This window comes from Rousettus aegyptiacus, unplaced genomic scaffold, assembly GCF_014176215.1.
Source record: "Rousettus aegyptiacus isolate mRouAeg1 unplaced genomic scaffold, mRouAeg1.p scaffold_m13_p_15, whole genome shotgun sequence".
Taxonomy (NCBI): Eukaryota; Metazoa; Chordata; class Mammalia; order Chiroptera; family Pteropodidae; genus Rousettus; species Rousettus aegyptiacus.
In genome coordinates this window covers 55,464,962-55,479,304 of record NW_023416290.1, presented here as the reverse complement: position 1 = coordinate 55,479,304, position 14,343 = coordinate 55,464,962, and the positions used below count along the sequence as shown (strand labels likewise).

At 39.5% G+C, this 14,343-nt stretch overlaps 1 protein-coding gene across 2 annotated transcripts in view; it reads right to left on the bottom strand.

The window, feature by feature from the left end:
- The window catches only part of EFR3A (EFR3 homolog A), a 70,358-nt gene that overhangs the window by 4,490 nt on the left and 51,525 nt on the right, over positions 1-14,343 (bottom strand). For both annotated transcript variants that reach the window (XM_016133072.2, XM_016133071.2), the window contains exons 19-22: positions 11,240-11,331; positions 6,558-6,606; positions 3,074-3,177; positions 2,518-2,567 (exon numbers count right to left, since the gene is read on the bottom strand). In XM_016133072.2, the coding sequence (XP_015988558.2) occupies positions 2,518-2,567; positions 3,074-3,177; positions 6,558-6,606; positions 11,240-11,331 (295 nt within the window). The remainder of the gene's footprint in view (positions 1-2,517; positions 2,568-3,073; positions 3,178-6,557; positions 6,607-11,239; positions 11,332-14,343) is intronic.

Below are 14,343 nucleotides of genomic sequence, written 5' to 3'. Positions count from 1 at the left end.
TTGACGAGGACGAATACATAAACTCATGTAAATCATACCCCAATAAAAATGCTCAACACTTTCATCATTCGAAAAAAAGTTCTTGGCATCCCTCACCAGCCACCTCTCCCTCCCCCGACGCCCCGCACACACGCCGCACCCAGCAGCTCAGTTCTGGTCTTTACCACAAAGCTCAGCAAGGCCTGTTCTCGGCTTTCACACTCTGTGCAGCCTACGGGAATGGCCGCACAAGCCGCACTCCGTTATGTCTGATTTCTTTTTCTCAATGTGTTTTTTTTTAGATTTACCCCAAAAATGGGTTCCTTTTTATTGCTGAATAGTAAGAATATCGCTATTGGTCTACTGTCTTATCCTTCTGTTTATGAGCATTCAGTAATGCAAGAAAAGGTGCTAAAGCGTCATGTACATGTCTTTCATGTAAATATAAGTTTTCCTTTCTCTGGGTAAATACTGACAAATGAGATTATAGGCTCAAGAGCAGGTACATGTTTAACTTTAACGGCTAAAGTTTCACAGAGTTCGCAGCACTGTGTACTCTTGTGAGCTATGAATGAGAGTTCTTTTATAACATCCAATACATCGAGCCCATCCAATAAAATTTTTTCTTTCAGGTATTATTTCACTCAGCTCTTGATTTACAATTTGGTTCTTTTTCAGAGTTTCCATTTCACTCCTAAAATATATGTATCTTTTCCTTTAAATGTGTGTGTGTGTGTGTTAATGACCTTGTCTGCTAATTTCAATAGCTGGATTATCTGTGGGATTGCGTATTCTTAGTGTATTCTCCTGCTTCTTTGCGCTTCCTGGATTTTTTTTTTTTTTTTTGTACTAGGATCAAAGTAAATGCAAGAACAATGGAAACTGAAAGATAAGACTGTTTTGTTTCTTGAGAATACAAAGTGCTTCCTCTGTCCAGGGTACAGTGAAGCAAATTAACAAGAAGGAATATACCGAACAAGAATGGAAAACTCTGAAGATGCACTAAGAAGTCTGTCTGATTTCTCCGTCCCACTTAAGCTACCCAGAACTACTTCCTAACTAGGTGACCTTGATAAGTCGCCTAACTTCTATGTGCCTCTGTCTCTACATTTTTAAAATAAAAATAATCACTATTTTTTAGGTCTTTTGTAAATACTACATGAAATAACGCTCTTAGCACAGTAACTAAAACGCCGTAAGTATTCAGGAAATGTTAACTATTAGAAGTGTTTAACATGCTATTAGTAGTTGCAGTACCAACAACACAGAGTTAGTCGTCATACTTATTCTAAAACATTAAATCTACCCAGTTATGACTGATCATATGTACCATGATGGTCCCTAGCAACATTCCTTTTACGAACAAGGGTTATGATTTTGAATTTGACTTTTCCACTCACTAGCTGGATGACCTTCAGCAAGTTACTTTGCTTCTCTAAGCCTCAGTGTCTTTACCTGGAAAATGAAAAAAATAGTATCTACCTCACTTTCAGGGCTACGGTGATGGTTAGCAAAAATAACAGATTTAAACCAGCCGCATGCGATCAAGCACACAGCAGACATGTACCATGACGACTAACAGGCATCGAGGAAGGAAATGCTCATAGCCAGCGACTGCCTCTCAATTTAAGGTATGTCACATACTGCGTACTTTGGTGCGATTCTCTGTTCTGAATTGTGTAAAGAAGTGACGGGAATGGTGGGAAAATGCCTAGAATAAGATGTGCTACTGGTGAAAAACATGCCTTGCACACAAAAGCAGAAGAAAGGCTGAAACAGAGAAGGAAATGGATAGGAACGTGCACCTGCCTCTCTATTCATAGGATGCTGGGGTTGAAGCAAAAGGGACCTTGTTAGTCAAGTTAAAAATAAAAAGATAAAGCTGATACAGAAAAAAACTCCAGCAGCGCAGCTGCCATCTACGACTCCTGACCGAGCCGCCTCACACAAAGGCCAGCTCTGCACCGGCCAGCAGAATAGGCGGCGGTGCCTTCCACAGGCGGAACCTGGGCTCTGTCCCTGTCACATGCTCCATTACTTAATAAGCAATTAACACAGAATACCAAAGGACATGAGACACCACACGTTTCAGGGCAGAAAGCAACTTATAACAGGACTCAACCGAATATGATTTAGGAAAGCTCAAGGAACGTTTAATAATTCAAGTGAGCCACCTGCATACAGAATTGTTACTGCTCTGGAAAGAACTATCAGGCTGAGCCATAAGAAATTAGTTTTTGCAAGTCCAATTGGTTAAATGTGAGAAATCATCTGGTTAAACATATCATTAGAATGTGAGTCTTCCAGGTTACCTGGATGTCCTCGTAGGACCATTCTGAAGACACCTGGCCAAGAAAGGGCGACAGACTCTATCCAGTGAGCAGGGTGACAAGTGAGTGTTAACTGAGGTACCTGCGCGATCTCGTGTTTACCCCAAATGAAAAGCAGAATTATGTGTGATCAGACACAAGTTTACAGAGGGCTAATAGTCTCTACTTTGTTGTTGTTTTATTGCTGTTGGAGTAGCAAAACCCTTACCGGATGGTGAGTTCCAGTATTTGAGCAAGTCTATCATGGAGCAGATTTGCCTACAAAGGAGAAAAAAAAATGTTAAGAATGGATTTATTTTCCAAAAACCCACATATAATAATACAAATGCCATTTAAAGGACAAAGCATACCTGTAACTATTAAGCTGATAGTGCAGAATGTTTTAATGGTACAGAATGTTTTAATGTTTTGGTTTTACCTGTAATTGGAATTTAATGTAAAGTTTCTCTTTTATTCCTTTCCTAGTCTCAGTGGTAAAAACAAACTGATAGATACATAAAACAAAATACAGCAATATCACTGAAAACTACTGCAAAAAAAAATGATCAAAGCAACAATCATCATTAACATGCAGTTTGGGATATGCCATTTCCATCGGTTTATAGCGCACAAAGAAATTGTACCTTCAAAGCTTTCAGTTCCTACCTGATGCATCACGCTGTGTTCTGCTCATCTGCCTAAAGCTCAGAACCTACCGACCAATCACCAAGATCTCCACAAAAATCACCAACCCCCTCCCCACCCTTCACCATCTGCTCACTCACTTTGGATTCACACTGTGCTGCTATTTCTTCAAAAGGTGCTTTCTGGAATTTCTCTATCACAAGACGCCTCTTTTCCTTTTCCTGTTCTTCCATTCCACTGGTATCTATATGTAAATGTTTATAAAGACTCGTTAAAAGGAATACAGAATTTCATAGACTCTTGACGATGCCCATAAGAGCAAATGATCTCTAAACGAAAAATAATGGTAATTTATAGAACTACATTATTTTTATTAGTTTCAAGTATACAGTACATTGGTTAGACATTTACATAGTTTATACCGATCCCCCTGATTGCTCTTTCTCCCCTCTGGCCCTCCACCGCGCGAGCACATTCCTGCGGACTGCATGCCCTACGCCGTGCTCCCCATCCCCTGGCCATCTATCAACTACTAATTTGCACTTCTTTAACTCTCCACTCCATTCTCCCAGCCCTGCCACGTCCCTCCCTTCAGGCCGTCACCAGTTTGTCCTCTATATCTGCGAGCCTGTTTTTAATTAGTTTGTTCTTTTTGTTCCTTAGATTCCACATGTAAGGAAAATCACGTGGTATTTATCTTTCCTGTCTGACTTATTTCACTCGGAATAACAATGTCTAGATCCATCCCTGTCGTTGCAAATGGTAGGATTTCATTTTTTTAATGGCCGAGTAATATTCCTTTGTATATATGGACCATAACTTCTTTATCCGGTCGTCTGTTGCTGGGCATTCAGGTTGCTTCTGTATCTTGGCTATTGTGAATAGTGCTGCCACGAATATAGGGGTGCATAGATCTTTATGAATTATTGTTTCCTCTGACATTATGGCAGGGTAACAAAGTGAAAGAATTTATGTCCTTGTGAAACTATAATACAAAGTCATGATCATCTCTCTTTTGTTCACCAGACCAGCGTCACAGGCTCTGATGTGCCAGGGGCCAGGCAGGAAACAGATATATTTACATCGGGTCAGATAAAAGCAGAAGGAAGTAAGGGTACTTGGGCAAGGCAAGTGCGCACCCCCGGTCTTAAGTACTCAAATTCAACTTAAAGAAACGATGTTTCCACCTAAACCTGGCCCACAGGCAGCAGGTGCGCTTTCCCGCACTAGTCCAGTAGTTCTCTAACTTTCTGGTTTTAAGATTCCTTTACATTTTAAAAAAATATTGAGAAAATCAAATAGCTTTTTAGAAGGGTTTTATATCTACTGATATTTTCCATATTAGTATATAAAACAGAGAAACTTTCAAGATATTAACTCATTTAAAAATAACATGTTTAATGAAAAAATAACCATATTTTCCAAAATAAGCCAAATTAGTGAAGATAGTGGCATTGTTTTATATTTCTGCAAATCTCATTAATGTATAGCTTAACTGAAGGCAACTGGATTCTGTCTTCAAAAGGATTCGATCCTCTCTGCGATGTTATTTTTGGCTGTAGCATGTAACGAAAACCCCACCCTACACAGATAGACATTGGTAAAGAGGATTTTAAAAGCATTTTCCCAGAATTGTGATACTTCTTCTTGGACACTACAGCAAAACTCAACAAGTAATGGTTTCTTAAAAGTTGGTTACAATAGAATTTAAAACTTATTAATAAACTTTTTGTCATTGGTTATGTTAAAATCTATTGATCTATTTTATACTTTGCTTGTGCGTGATTTTGTAACATCATGCAAAGGTCATTTAGAATATTGGTCCACTGACATACAGATCCTCTAAATGTAGACATATTTCTATGTCTATAAAATAATATAAAAAATAATATAAAAAACTATAAAATAATTTTTTAAAAACACGTTTGTTAGTTATTACCACTGATCTCATTAGAAAAGTCTTTAAATACTGGAGGGCTGTCAAACTCACAGTGGCAGACTATTTCGAGATTCTGATTTTGTTCGAAAGTGCTAATTCTGTCACTGGGAGCAAATACTGTTGGTGTCTTTTGTTTTTCTTTCTCTTGAAGTGACAGATTCACTTCCTTTATTTTCCAGAAAACGTCTGCCAAATACTGCAGGTTTCCTGTCAGTCTTTTCTAAAAGTAAAAATGGCATTTCTTGTAAAAAATAACGAGTTTGGCTTGCAAATTAAGGCAATCAAAGAAGTGTTTATGTTTACTCCCCAAACGCACGCACTCATAGGCTGAGATTTAATGAAACCAATAAATTATACCAACTAATCAAGGGCATCCTTAAGTAATCTTGTTTTAAAAATAACTGTAGGTCTATGGTGCTAAAGAATATGATGACCATTAGGACAATTTGATGCCACTGTCTTCATTAATGTTAATCAAAAAGGCTTACGGTGCTTTAATATTATGATAGAAATACTTTTTGACCTCTTGGATCCCTTTAAAGAGTCTCCTTCAGGCCCTCCAGAATCCCAGGACAGACTGTGAGAACCACTGCCCTAGGCTACAAATTCCTCAACACGTCTTATTAATCTTTAAATGTCTCCAAGTATCTTGCACACAATGGGTGTTCAAAATTGCTTACTAAATTCAATTCATTTTATTTTGGCAAATTTGCTATTAAGTTACAGTGAGAAAAAAAATCCTCTAATGGATTAAGCCAAAAGGGGTCAAATTTTAGTTCATGTATGATGGATGTTGAAGCACTTCACTGCCCTTGAAAATGATTTTCTTACTGTAATAGCTCTAAAAAAATGAGAGCCAATTTCTACCCTATATTGCTTTACCAATTAGAAAATGAATTGGGATCAAGGGTCATTAGTATAGTAGTAATTAATATTAAAACATAATTGAAAGAACCATTTTAAAATAAAAAAAGAAGCTAATTACATAAGATAAAATTTATTTCCATAAGGCCAAAGGAGAAAAAAAAAATCAGAGTAATATTTTATACAAAGATAAGTGAAGACTACAGAGTCAGACCAACCTGGGCACGAAATCTGGCTCCAGCATCTACTAGCTGTCTGATCCCAGGAGAATTTGTTCATTTCCCTGCCTCAATGTTTTCATTGATGAAATAGCAGGAATTAACGTGATACCCAATCATGCCTGCTGACAATCCCAGCCAGCTCCTTTCTCTAACCCTACTACAAACACGCTTCTAATTATAACATTATATGCCTGGTAAAAAAAAAAAAAAAAAATCACTCACTTTACTTTGCTCAGAATTTCTCACAATTTTCATCTCTACATCTCCTACGAAAGGAAATACACTGTTTCCTATAAGTTCATGCTGCCTACATGCTGCCCACCAAATAAGAATGGCATTAAAATACACTGTGATATAGCTGCATAACTCTAGAAAAGTCAATCTATACAAAGGAAAAGAATTATCTGTGACAAGACAGGACAACTGTAAAACCCTAAAGAATGTAGCTAAATAAATCAATGTATATTGATACAGAAATCAACAGTAAATACATATTTCCTGCCTTGCTGCCTGTATTTATTTATGTGGCATCTAAACAAGTACTAAGATAAAGATAAGTTAGTAAAATACGAGGAGAGTTAACGAATACGAAAATCTCACCAATTGCTTTCTTTAATGCTTCGAAGGTGATTTCTTCAGTGTTACTAACCTGAAAAAGAGTGATTTTAAGTAAAATAGTTTAGAAAGGTCAATATGAACAATACTTTCATCTAGTTACAAGTCATCTAAAAACTTTTACAAATTCTTTCTTCTTTGTGTTGGTTTGATTTGTGATTATACTCTACAATAACAAATAACGTCTACTTTTTCGCTGGCTGTGACAGTGGCCTACTGCAGTGGTTCCCAAACAAGTCTACGGATGAAGTTCAGGCTGGCGGAATCCACATCCCCTAGACAACCCACCCACCACCAAATTACAGATCTCAACCTCCAGTAATGTGATGTGCAGTAGGATGTGAGTCCCACTCACTGAATGATGCTTCTTAAAAGTCAACGAATGCTTGGAAATAGTCAAGGCAGAGATTATAAATAAATATAGTTTCGGCCATGAGACAGATGAAAACTAGTACTCTATGGCCTAATTCTGGTACCACATACACTCTACAGATAAAAAATTTTGAAATAATCTAAAACTTTAAATGGTTTAAAAGAATCACTACTCTGGGAACTGCCCAATGAGTACAGTTAATCGACACCTTCAAACAATCATATTCTGAATCATCTGAGGTCAATCACCAGTCTTATTCGCCAGAAATACGCTTTCACTTGGGGTTTTCAGATCTCTTGCTTTGAGATTTATAAAAATTATGAAATTAACTGTGTTATGATAAAAAAAAGTCAGTCATACTTTTTTGGGCACCAGCACATTTGCAAGAGGAGTAATCTATCCAGTTACTATAGTATCTCTGAATAAAAATTAAGAAATGATGCATGAGTACTTGCCTGGGACTCTGGTCATCCCTACTTTTAGCTCATGAGCTTCTTTTGCTAAGTCTAAGGCGGCAAGACTAATGAAAGCAAAAGACTCCGCGCTCTGCTCCTTAGCTTCTCTGTAACACAAAGGCTTTAGCTGGAAACCAAGCAGCAAGAGTTCCACTACCTCAGCTTTTTACTGAGGGTTCATGGTTCTAGTTGAAGTCAGATTAAACTTGGGAATCTTCAGTTGCTTTGTTCTAGATATTTGGAGCAGATATATAAGATTAGGCTCTGGCTGGTCCATTATTTGTACCTAGAAACAAACTAGTACTTCAATGAAAAAAATCCACTGTTGTTTTGACACCTGGTTAAGAACTTTCAGACTTTTGAGAAACAACTACGGCACAGGAGAAGGAACAGTGGAGACGACAGGGGGCCAGCATTCTCGTTACACAGACTTTTTACGTGTTACCTGTTCGATCTGGGTAAGTGCAAAGCCAAGTGCTCTACCTAATACTCTTCTTGTCGGTTCTTGTCCCCCTTAGTTCAGATCACTGATTGTCTCCTCCTGGCCTCAGAACCTCCAAGTCATTCTGCCCCCATCCTTTCGTTTTGCCCTCCTTTCTCTAAATCACTGTAAGTCTTCAGAATGGGGACCTCGCGGCCTCCCGTCCCTGCTCCTCGTCCCAGCCGGGCCACTCCAGGTCCTCGGCACCCAAGTGTGGCTGACCTCTCGACTTCCAGTCTCTTCATTCTAATTCAGCCCAGTCACACTTCTGACATTTGTGTTCTGAAGGCTCAGCTCTGATAACGCCTCCCCAACTGCAGAGTTTCCCCACTTCCTACCACATTACACACGGAGCCCTCGGGCGGGTGACAAAACCTTCCATAATTTGGTTTTATTCTCGTTTCCCAAGATTCTCCTTTGTCAATTCAATTTTTTTAAAGGCCGCTGTTTTATACTAGTGTTTAATGATTCATATTTTTCATACAATGTAGCTGCTAAATGCAAGCCCCCTACTGCATTTGGTGCTTGACTGGACCACAATCAGTCCCAACTCCATGAGAAACACCAGCTGTGCTGAAGGTACGGAGAAAGGGTGCAGAGGCCCCAGCAGAGAGGGGGCTCAACGCTCCTTCTGCCTTCTGCATGCTCTACAGGTCCAGCCCAGACTCTACAGCACACTCGGGCCTGCGTGATATCTGCTATTCCTCTTCTCCCAGACCAGCTGCTACGTCACTTTCGTTGACACTTAGCAATTCTACAGCACCCAGCACAGCAAGTTCTGACTAATATTGGCTTGATGCTAGTTATTTGTTTTGTTAGCACACATGCAGGTTTCTTCAGTTATGCCTGGGAAAAAGGCAGGGACACACATATGTACAACACAAAGTCTATTATTTGTCCTAGAATAAACAACAATGCTTTTTAGCCAACCAGTGACTTAATTTTTTACAAAGAAAAATATAACATGTATTCGAATTTGAATATACATAAACTGCCATCCATTTCCCCAAATGATGAGCACGACTGCCTTTTAGAGGGAAGCACGGAGTGGTGGTTTCTGTCTCACGCATGTCCGCTCGCATGGCAGTCAGGCCCAGGGTGCTCCGGGCACCAGAGAGCGGGAATCCGGCCTGCAGGGCCCAACTCCAGGAACCAAGCGGACAGTTCTACCTCAGGAGGCAGAGACGCCTCTACTCCATTTTAGCACTTTATCTTCTTGAACACCATAATTTAATTTAGGTATCTTTATATGTACATTGGGCGATTTTTGGAAAAGTTCACTAAGTGATTCACAGTGGGATAAGGTTTGAATTGCAAATGTTGGAACTGACAGACCTCAAGGGGACCAGGCATTTCAATAAACACAGTAATGATTTGAACTGTAATCAAGGAAAACACAAGTTTGCTATGACTGCCATGTAAACAATATTCTGGCTTTTTTTTTTTTTAAGTTATAAGCTCTAAACGCAGATATCGGATATATCTGAAGACAAACTGGGATTATGTATATAAAATTTCAATTAATTTTGATCGTTACAAGAGTAATGTTTTCTTATCTGACTCCCTGTTAGCTAATATACTTACACGCAGTTTGATATTTTGTTACACCATTAACTGGTGAACACCTAACTGATGCGAATTTCTCGGGTCCATACCATGAAATCAATCAGTTCCAGTCTACAAGGTAATATTATTCTGTCTTCCGGTACCTAAACAATCACCCCTAATAAGCAAAATCAGATTCCACAATGGTAAGTGTGTTTGTAACTCTAACGTGCTCAAGGAAATCTGATACTAAACTGTTTACTTAAATTTTCAAATGCTCAGTGTGAGGCATCTCTGACTCAGGACTTTACTTATGGCAAAAAGAAAAACAGTAAGATCTTTAGCAACTTAACAAATGTATTAATGGACTTTGAATGTGAAGTTCATGTTTAAGAATCTTCCTCCTATATTGTCTTTATGCAAATGTTTTTTCAATTCATTTTATCAAAATAAATTGATTCTTTGCAACAGTTTGAAGTGCTTTATATGTATCTTTAAAAGAAATGATGATCATTAACAAAAGGAGAATGGAACACCACCAGTCAATAAAATACACTCCACTCTTGACAAAACAGTGTATAAACTTATTAGATTCCTTCCCTCGAAACATTAACAGTATCGAATTCACAATCATTAAAAGAAAGAGCCAGCAGGATACCTGACTCCTTAGTAGTGGGGAGTACAGAAATTAAAATGGCTTCGAAGAGCTGAATTTTTGGAAGATGATTTTTCTTGAGTCTTAAATTGGCAAGAAACTTTAAACCAACCTTAACACCCTCAGTTTCAAAATAACCACTAACTGCCTCTTTATCCTGATGCTCATATGTTCATTTCTTAATAAAGTGGATTAATTCTGCAGAACAGGGGGCTGAATAGCACCCTGGCCACCGAACAGCTTTAACTCTTGAAGATAAATTAACTGGCAGGGGTTGGGAGCGGGGAGGAGAGAGGAGGCTGAGAAAGCATAAATTCAGACAACTTCCTTCCCCTTTTCTTAGATGGATATTCTTTTAATTATTTATACTGTACCAAATGAGAAATAATGAAATACCTAGGAAGGTAAGCAATGAATAAACCACAAGGAGGAGGCTGACTTGACATGCTGGCATTTCGGCATTTTTACTTGACTTATCAAAAAATTCTCTGGTGATTTGTGTGGAGTAAGTCCTAGAGAGTACTGGCTGCGTTTTCTTCCTACAACTCAGGAGGGTACACTCTTGTTCTCTATTGAAACAGGAGGAGAGCATTAAATCTACAATATTTCAAGTAAGTCACAGTCCTTAAAGAGTACAAAGATCTGATACGGCTTAACCTACATTAAATTCATTATACTTACTATCTAAATGATAAACAAGTTTTCCCTCAGAGATGAAGTTTTGAAACTTTCTGGAAGTTGTGAGCATCTGCCTTCACATTAGAGTGTATAATTCCATTTAGACTCCTAATCCATGTTTCATAAATCTTTAATAGGATCCAGAGGGCCTCCTAATTTAATAACAGGCCTTATGTAACATTTCTTACTTACGAAAAATCGTACTCGTTTCTGTTTTATGACTCCTTTTATTACACTAAATTACAATGTGAAATCTAATGTTAAATTTCTGTTTCTTTATAGATAGCTGAAATGAGTTTAGTAAAATAAATGAGGAAGTTCAAGGCTAAATCAGATGAATTTCTACTAACAATTTTGTTGATCTGGGGATAATTCAGAGTTGCATTTGCTCCTATTTGAAAGCATAAAAGGGTAAAAAAGTTCTTTTAAGTCGATGTCTATCTCAAGACAGCACTCCGCCACAAACTTCTGGCAACTTACCACATCATCGGAGGGGACGCTGCTGGGTAAAATATCCACCTGAATGGACACAGTGTCCACGATGCTTTTTCTCCTGGAAAGTCGATCTTCATCTAAAATAAAATAAAAAAAAAAATTTCCATTATATGTTAGTTAGAAATATGTTATTTATAAACTCTACGTATTTCGGATTTCAAAAACTTTCATAAAATTAAGACACTGTCTTCTTTGCTCTTTTTAAATGTATAAAGCACTGTGTTCTCAGACTTTTAAACTTGGTGAAGAGTCATTTCATAATCCAGCAATACTCCATCTTCCTAATCCCATTTGGCATATACTGTGATCTTACTCTCCTGAAGGAGTAAAGGATAACGAACCTAAGGAAGGCCAGCATAAGGAAACCAGTCTCTCTTACTGACTCCTCTACTCCACGGCAGCTTCCCACGGTAGTAATTAAGGCCGTCAAGCGAATGTCGTAATTTACCCTCCTCCTGGGCACATAGTAGGAGTGCAATGCCTGGCGTCTCGGTGCTTAGGAGGGACTAGGTAACTAGTTCTGGCCAATCGAGTATGACTGGTGTTCCAGGGAGGGGCTGCTCCAGCGTGGATTCCAGATATGGACGATACCCAGTTAGCGCGAGCACCAAATTAGTCATGATGGTTTCAACCACTGAGAGCCTGCGATGGGTATCACAGCATAACTCAGACAGTGTGTCTTAACCGTGGCGCCACTGACATGCTGGGCCAGGAAACCCCTGTCGTGGGGAGCTGTTCTGTGCGTCGTGGGACATCTGGCAGCATCTCGAGCTCCCACCCATTGGATGCCAGCAGGCCTGCCCCGCCTCTCCGGCCCCAGTGGTGTCTCTGGAGCTGACGAACGTTCCCTGGATGGGCACAATCACCGTCGGCGGAGAACCACCGCCCCAGTCCATCTGAGGACAGACTGTTGCACAATTTTCCCGATATGCCACCATCATGTCACACGCTTCTCAAAACACTGGCCGCATCACTCTCCCAAGCAATTCTACCCACTGCTGGATTAAAAAAGCACTCCGGGTTCTACCTAGATCTTACCAGCGTAACTTCGACTGCTCCCTCACTTATCTGGTGTGCAAGCCCAGGGTGCCCATCCGTCGGTCTCTGAGCGTGCTGTGGCATCGCTGCCTCCTCCGGGTTTCTACACACAGAAGCCCCTACTGAGCACACTTTATTTACCTGCCCTTCTTTACGTCCGCCCACTATAAAGATTCTTATCTTCCAAGGCCTAGCTGGATATTATATCACTTCCTTAAAAATTTGAAATATTACTCCAATTATTTCCATTTATCCCACTTTCTTCTAGCAACAAAAATTTATTCTCAGTTATGACTGATCTTCCCTTATCACCATTCAATCATTATTACCCTTCAATCACCTACTGGACCTTGCACTACACACATGTAAATTAAAATCTTATCTCCCCAGTCATACTAGAGATTCGGTGACAGTGTGTGCTTTGCATCTGTCACGCAAGAGTCACTGGGTCCTGCTCTATGAAGGCAGGAGGTCCAGAACATACAAACGCGGCTGTGACAAATTACTACACATTGTTTTGCCTCAGTTTTCAGGCTGAAAATATTTTACCTCCTGCACTCGGCTATTACTGAGCTAATCTAAGAACTGTATTCTTTCTTTTTTTTCCTTCATGATCAACTTCTTTGATATAAATTGCCAAATGTAATGACATTAATAGAACTGCTACGACAGTGTCTAGTCATCACTGCTGACTTGCCTTTCTCCTACAAATAGGCCGACTTTGAAGGTCTCACCAAAACTCAAGATGAGGAATAAATAGTTATCTGTTTCACAAAGAAAACCATAAAACAATTTCTAGGCTAACACACAAAGGGTTGCAGAGAAGAGTCAAACTGGAGACTAAGGTCAAAATAAAAAGGAAAAGGGAGGTACGGGACAGGAAAGGGATCACAGTGGCAAAAGTCAGCGAGAAGAGAAGGGAGGTACAGAGGAGAGAGAGAAGATTTGAGATTTTAAAATGAAGTTTAATGGGAAATGCTGACATTATGTTCTTCGAACTTTTCTGCTTTTGACCTATATAATCACCGACTTACAGGTGACTGACTGCACAGAGGCCGAGGTACAGCTGGGATCAGGTATCCTGCCCATCTACACAAACGTAGTTTCTGAAGGACAGCTTCTGGAAGATGACGCCCCTGTCCCCACGGGCCGTCAACGTCTGTTCCCGGCCTGCTTTGCGAAGTCCACTGAAAGGCAGCGTCTAGTGGACTGCTGGCTCTAGTGGACGGCCCCGTCACCGTCCCACTGTCTGACGTGTATCCCCTGTGGGGAGACCCATGCTTCTTCCCGAGCTGGGCTGGGGCAGTCGCAGACACCACTTCCTGTGCCCTTGCATTCCCATCCCTCCTCGCTGTCTGCGCCCTGTATCTGCAGTGCGCAGCGGCAGGCCTCGGTTCTCGTCCTTGGTTTTCACTAGAACCTGAATTTCAGAAGCAACGCTCAGGGAGAGCTATGCCTAACTTCCTTCGGTGATATTTTGCTGCCACCTGGTGTACATATCTGTACATAATACATGTAACAGCATTCAGATAGCTAAGGAATAGAAAAAGTCTGAATACGAGTTTGGCAGAGAACTACATTAAATTACTCTCAAAATAATTTTCTATGGCTAATAAAAATGAGATATAGGAAATGACTTAATCATATATAATAAAACATATATATGATTAGGGCTTTGTACCACTCAGATTCCACTAAAAAGCTAACGAGACAAAATAAAATATCACAAATAATCGATCTACACATTTCAAAATGTCACAGTTTACTACTGATACTACTCAAGGATATATATTTTTGGCACTATAAAAAAACCACAAAATCCCACCTAGTGTTAATGCATATTTACAGAATAAAAACAACCCAAAATCTGTACTATCATGGAATAAAAATAACCAAATTATTTAATTCCAGGCTCACTGTCCTCATTTGTAAACAGAGACAATGCTACCCTCCTCACCAAACGATTTAAGGATTAAATGAGAAAATAAATACAAAGGCTCATCACAGTGCCTGGCCCTCAGTCAGTGCTTAATAAGTGACAGCTACTATTT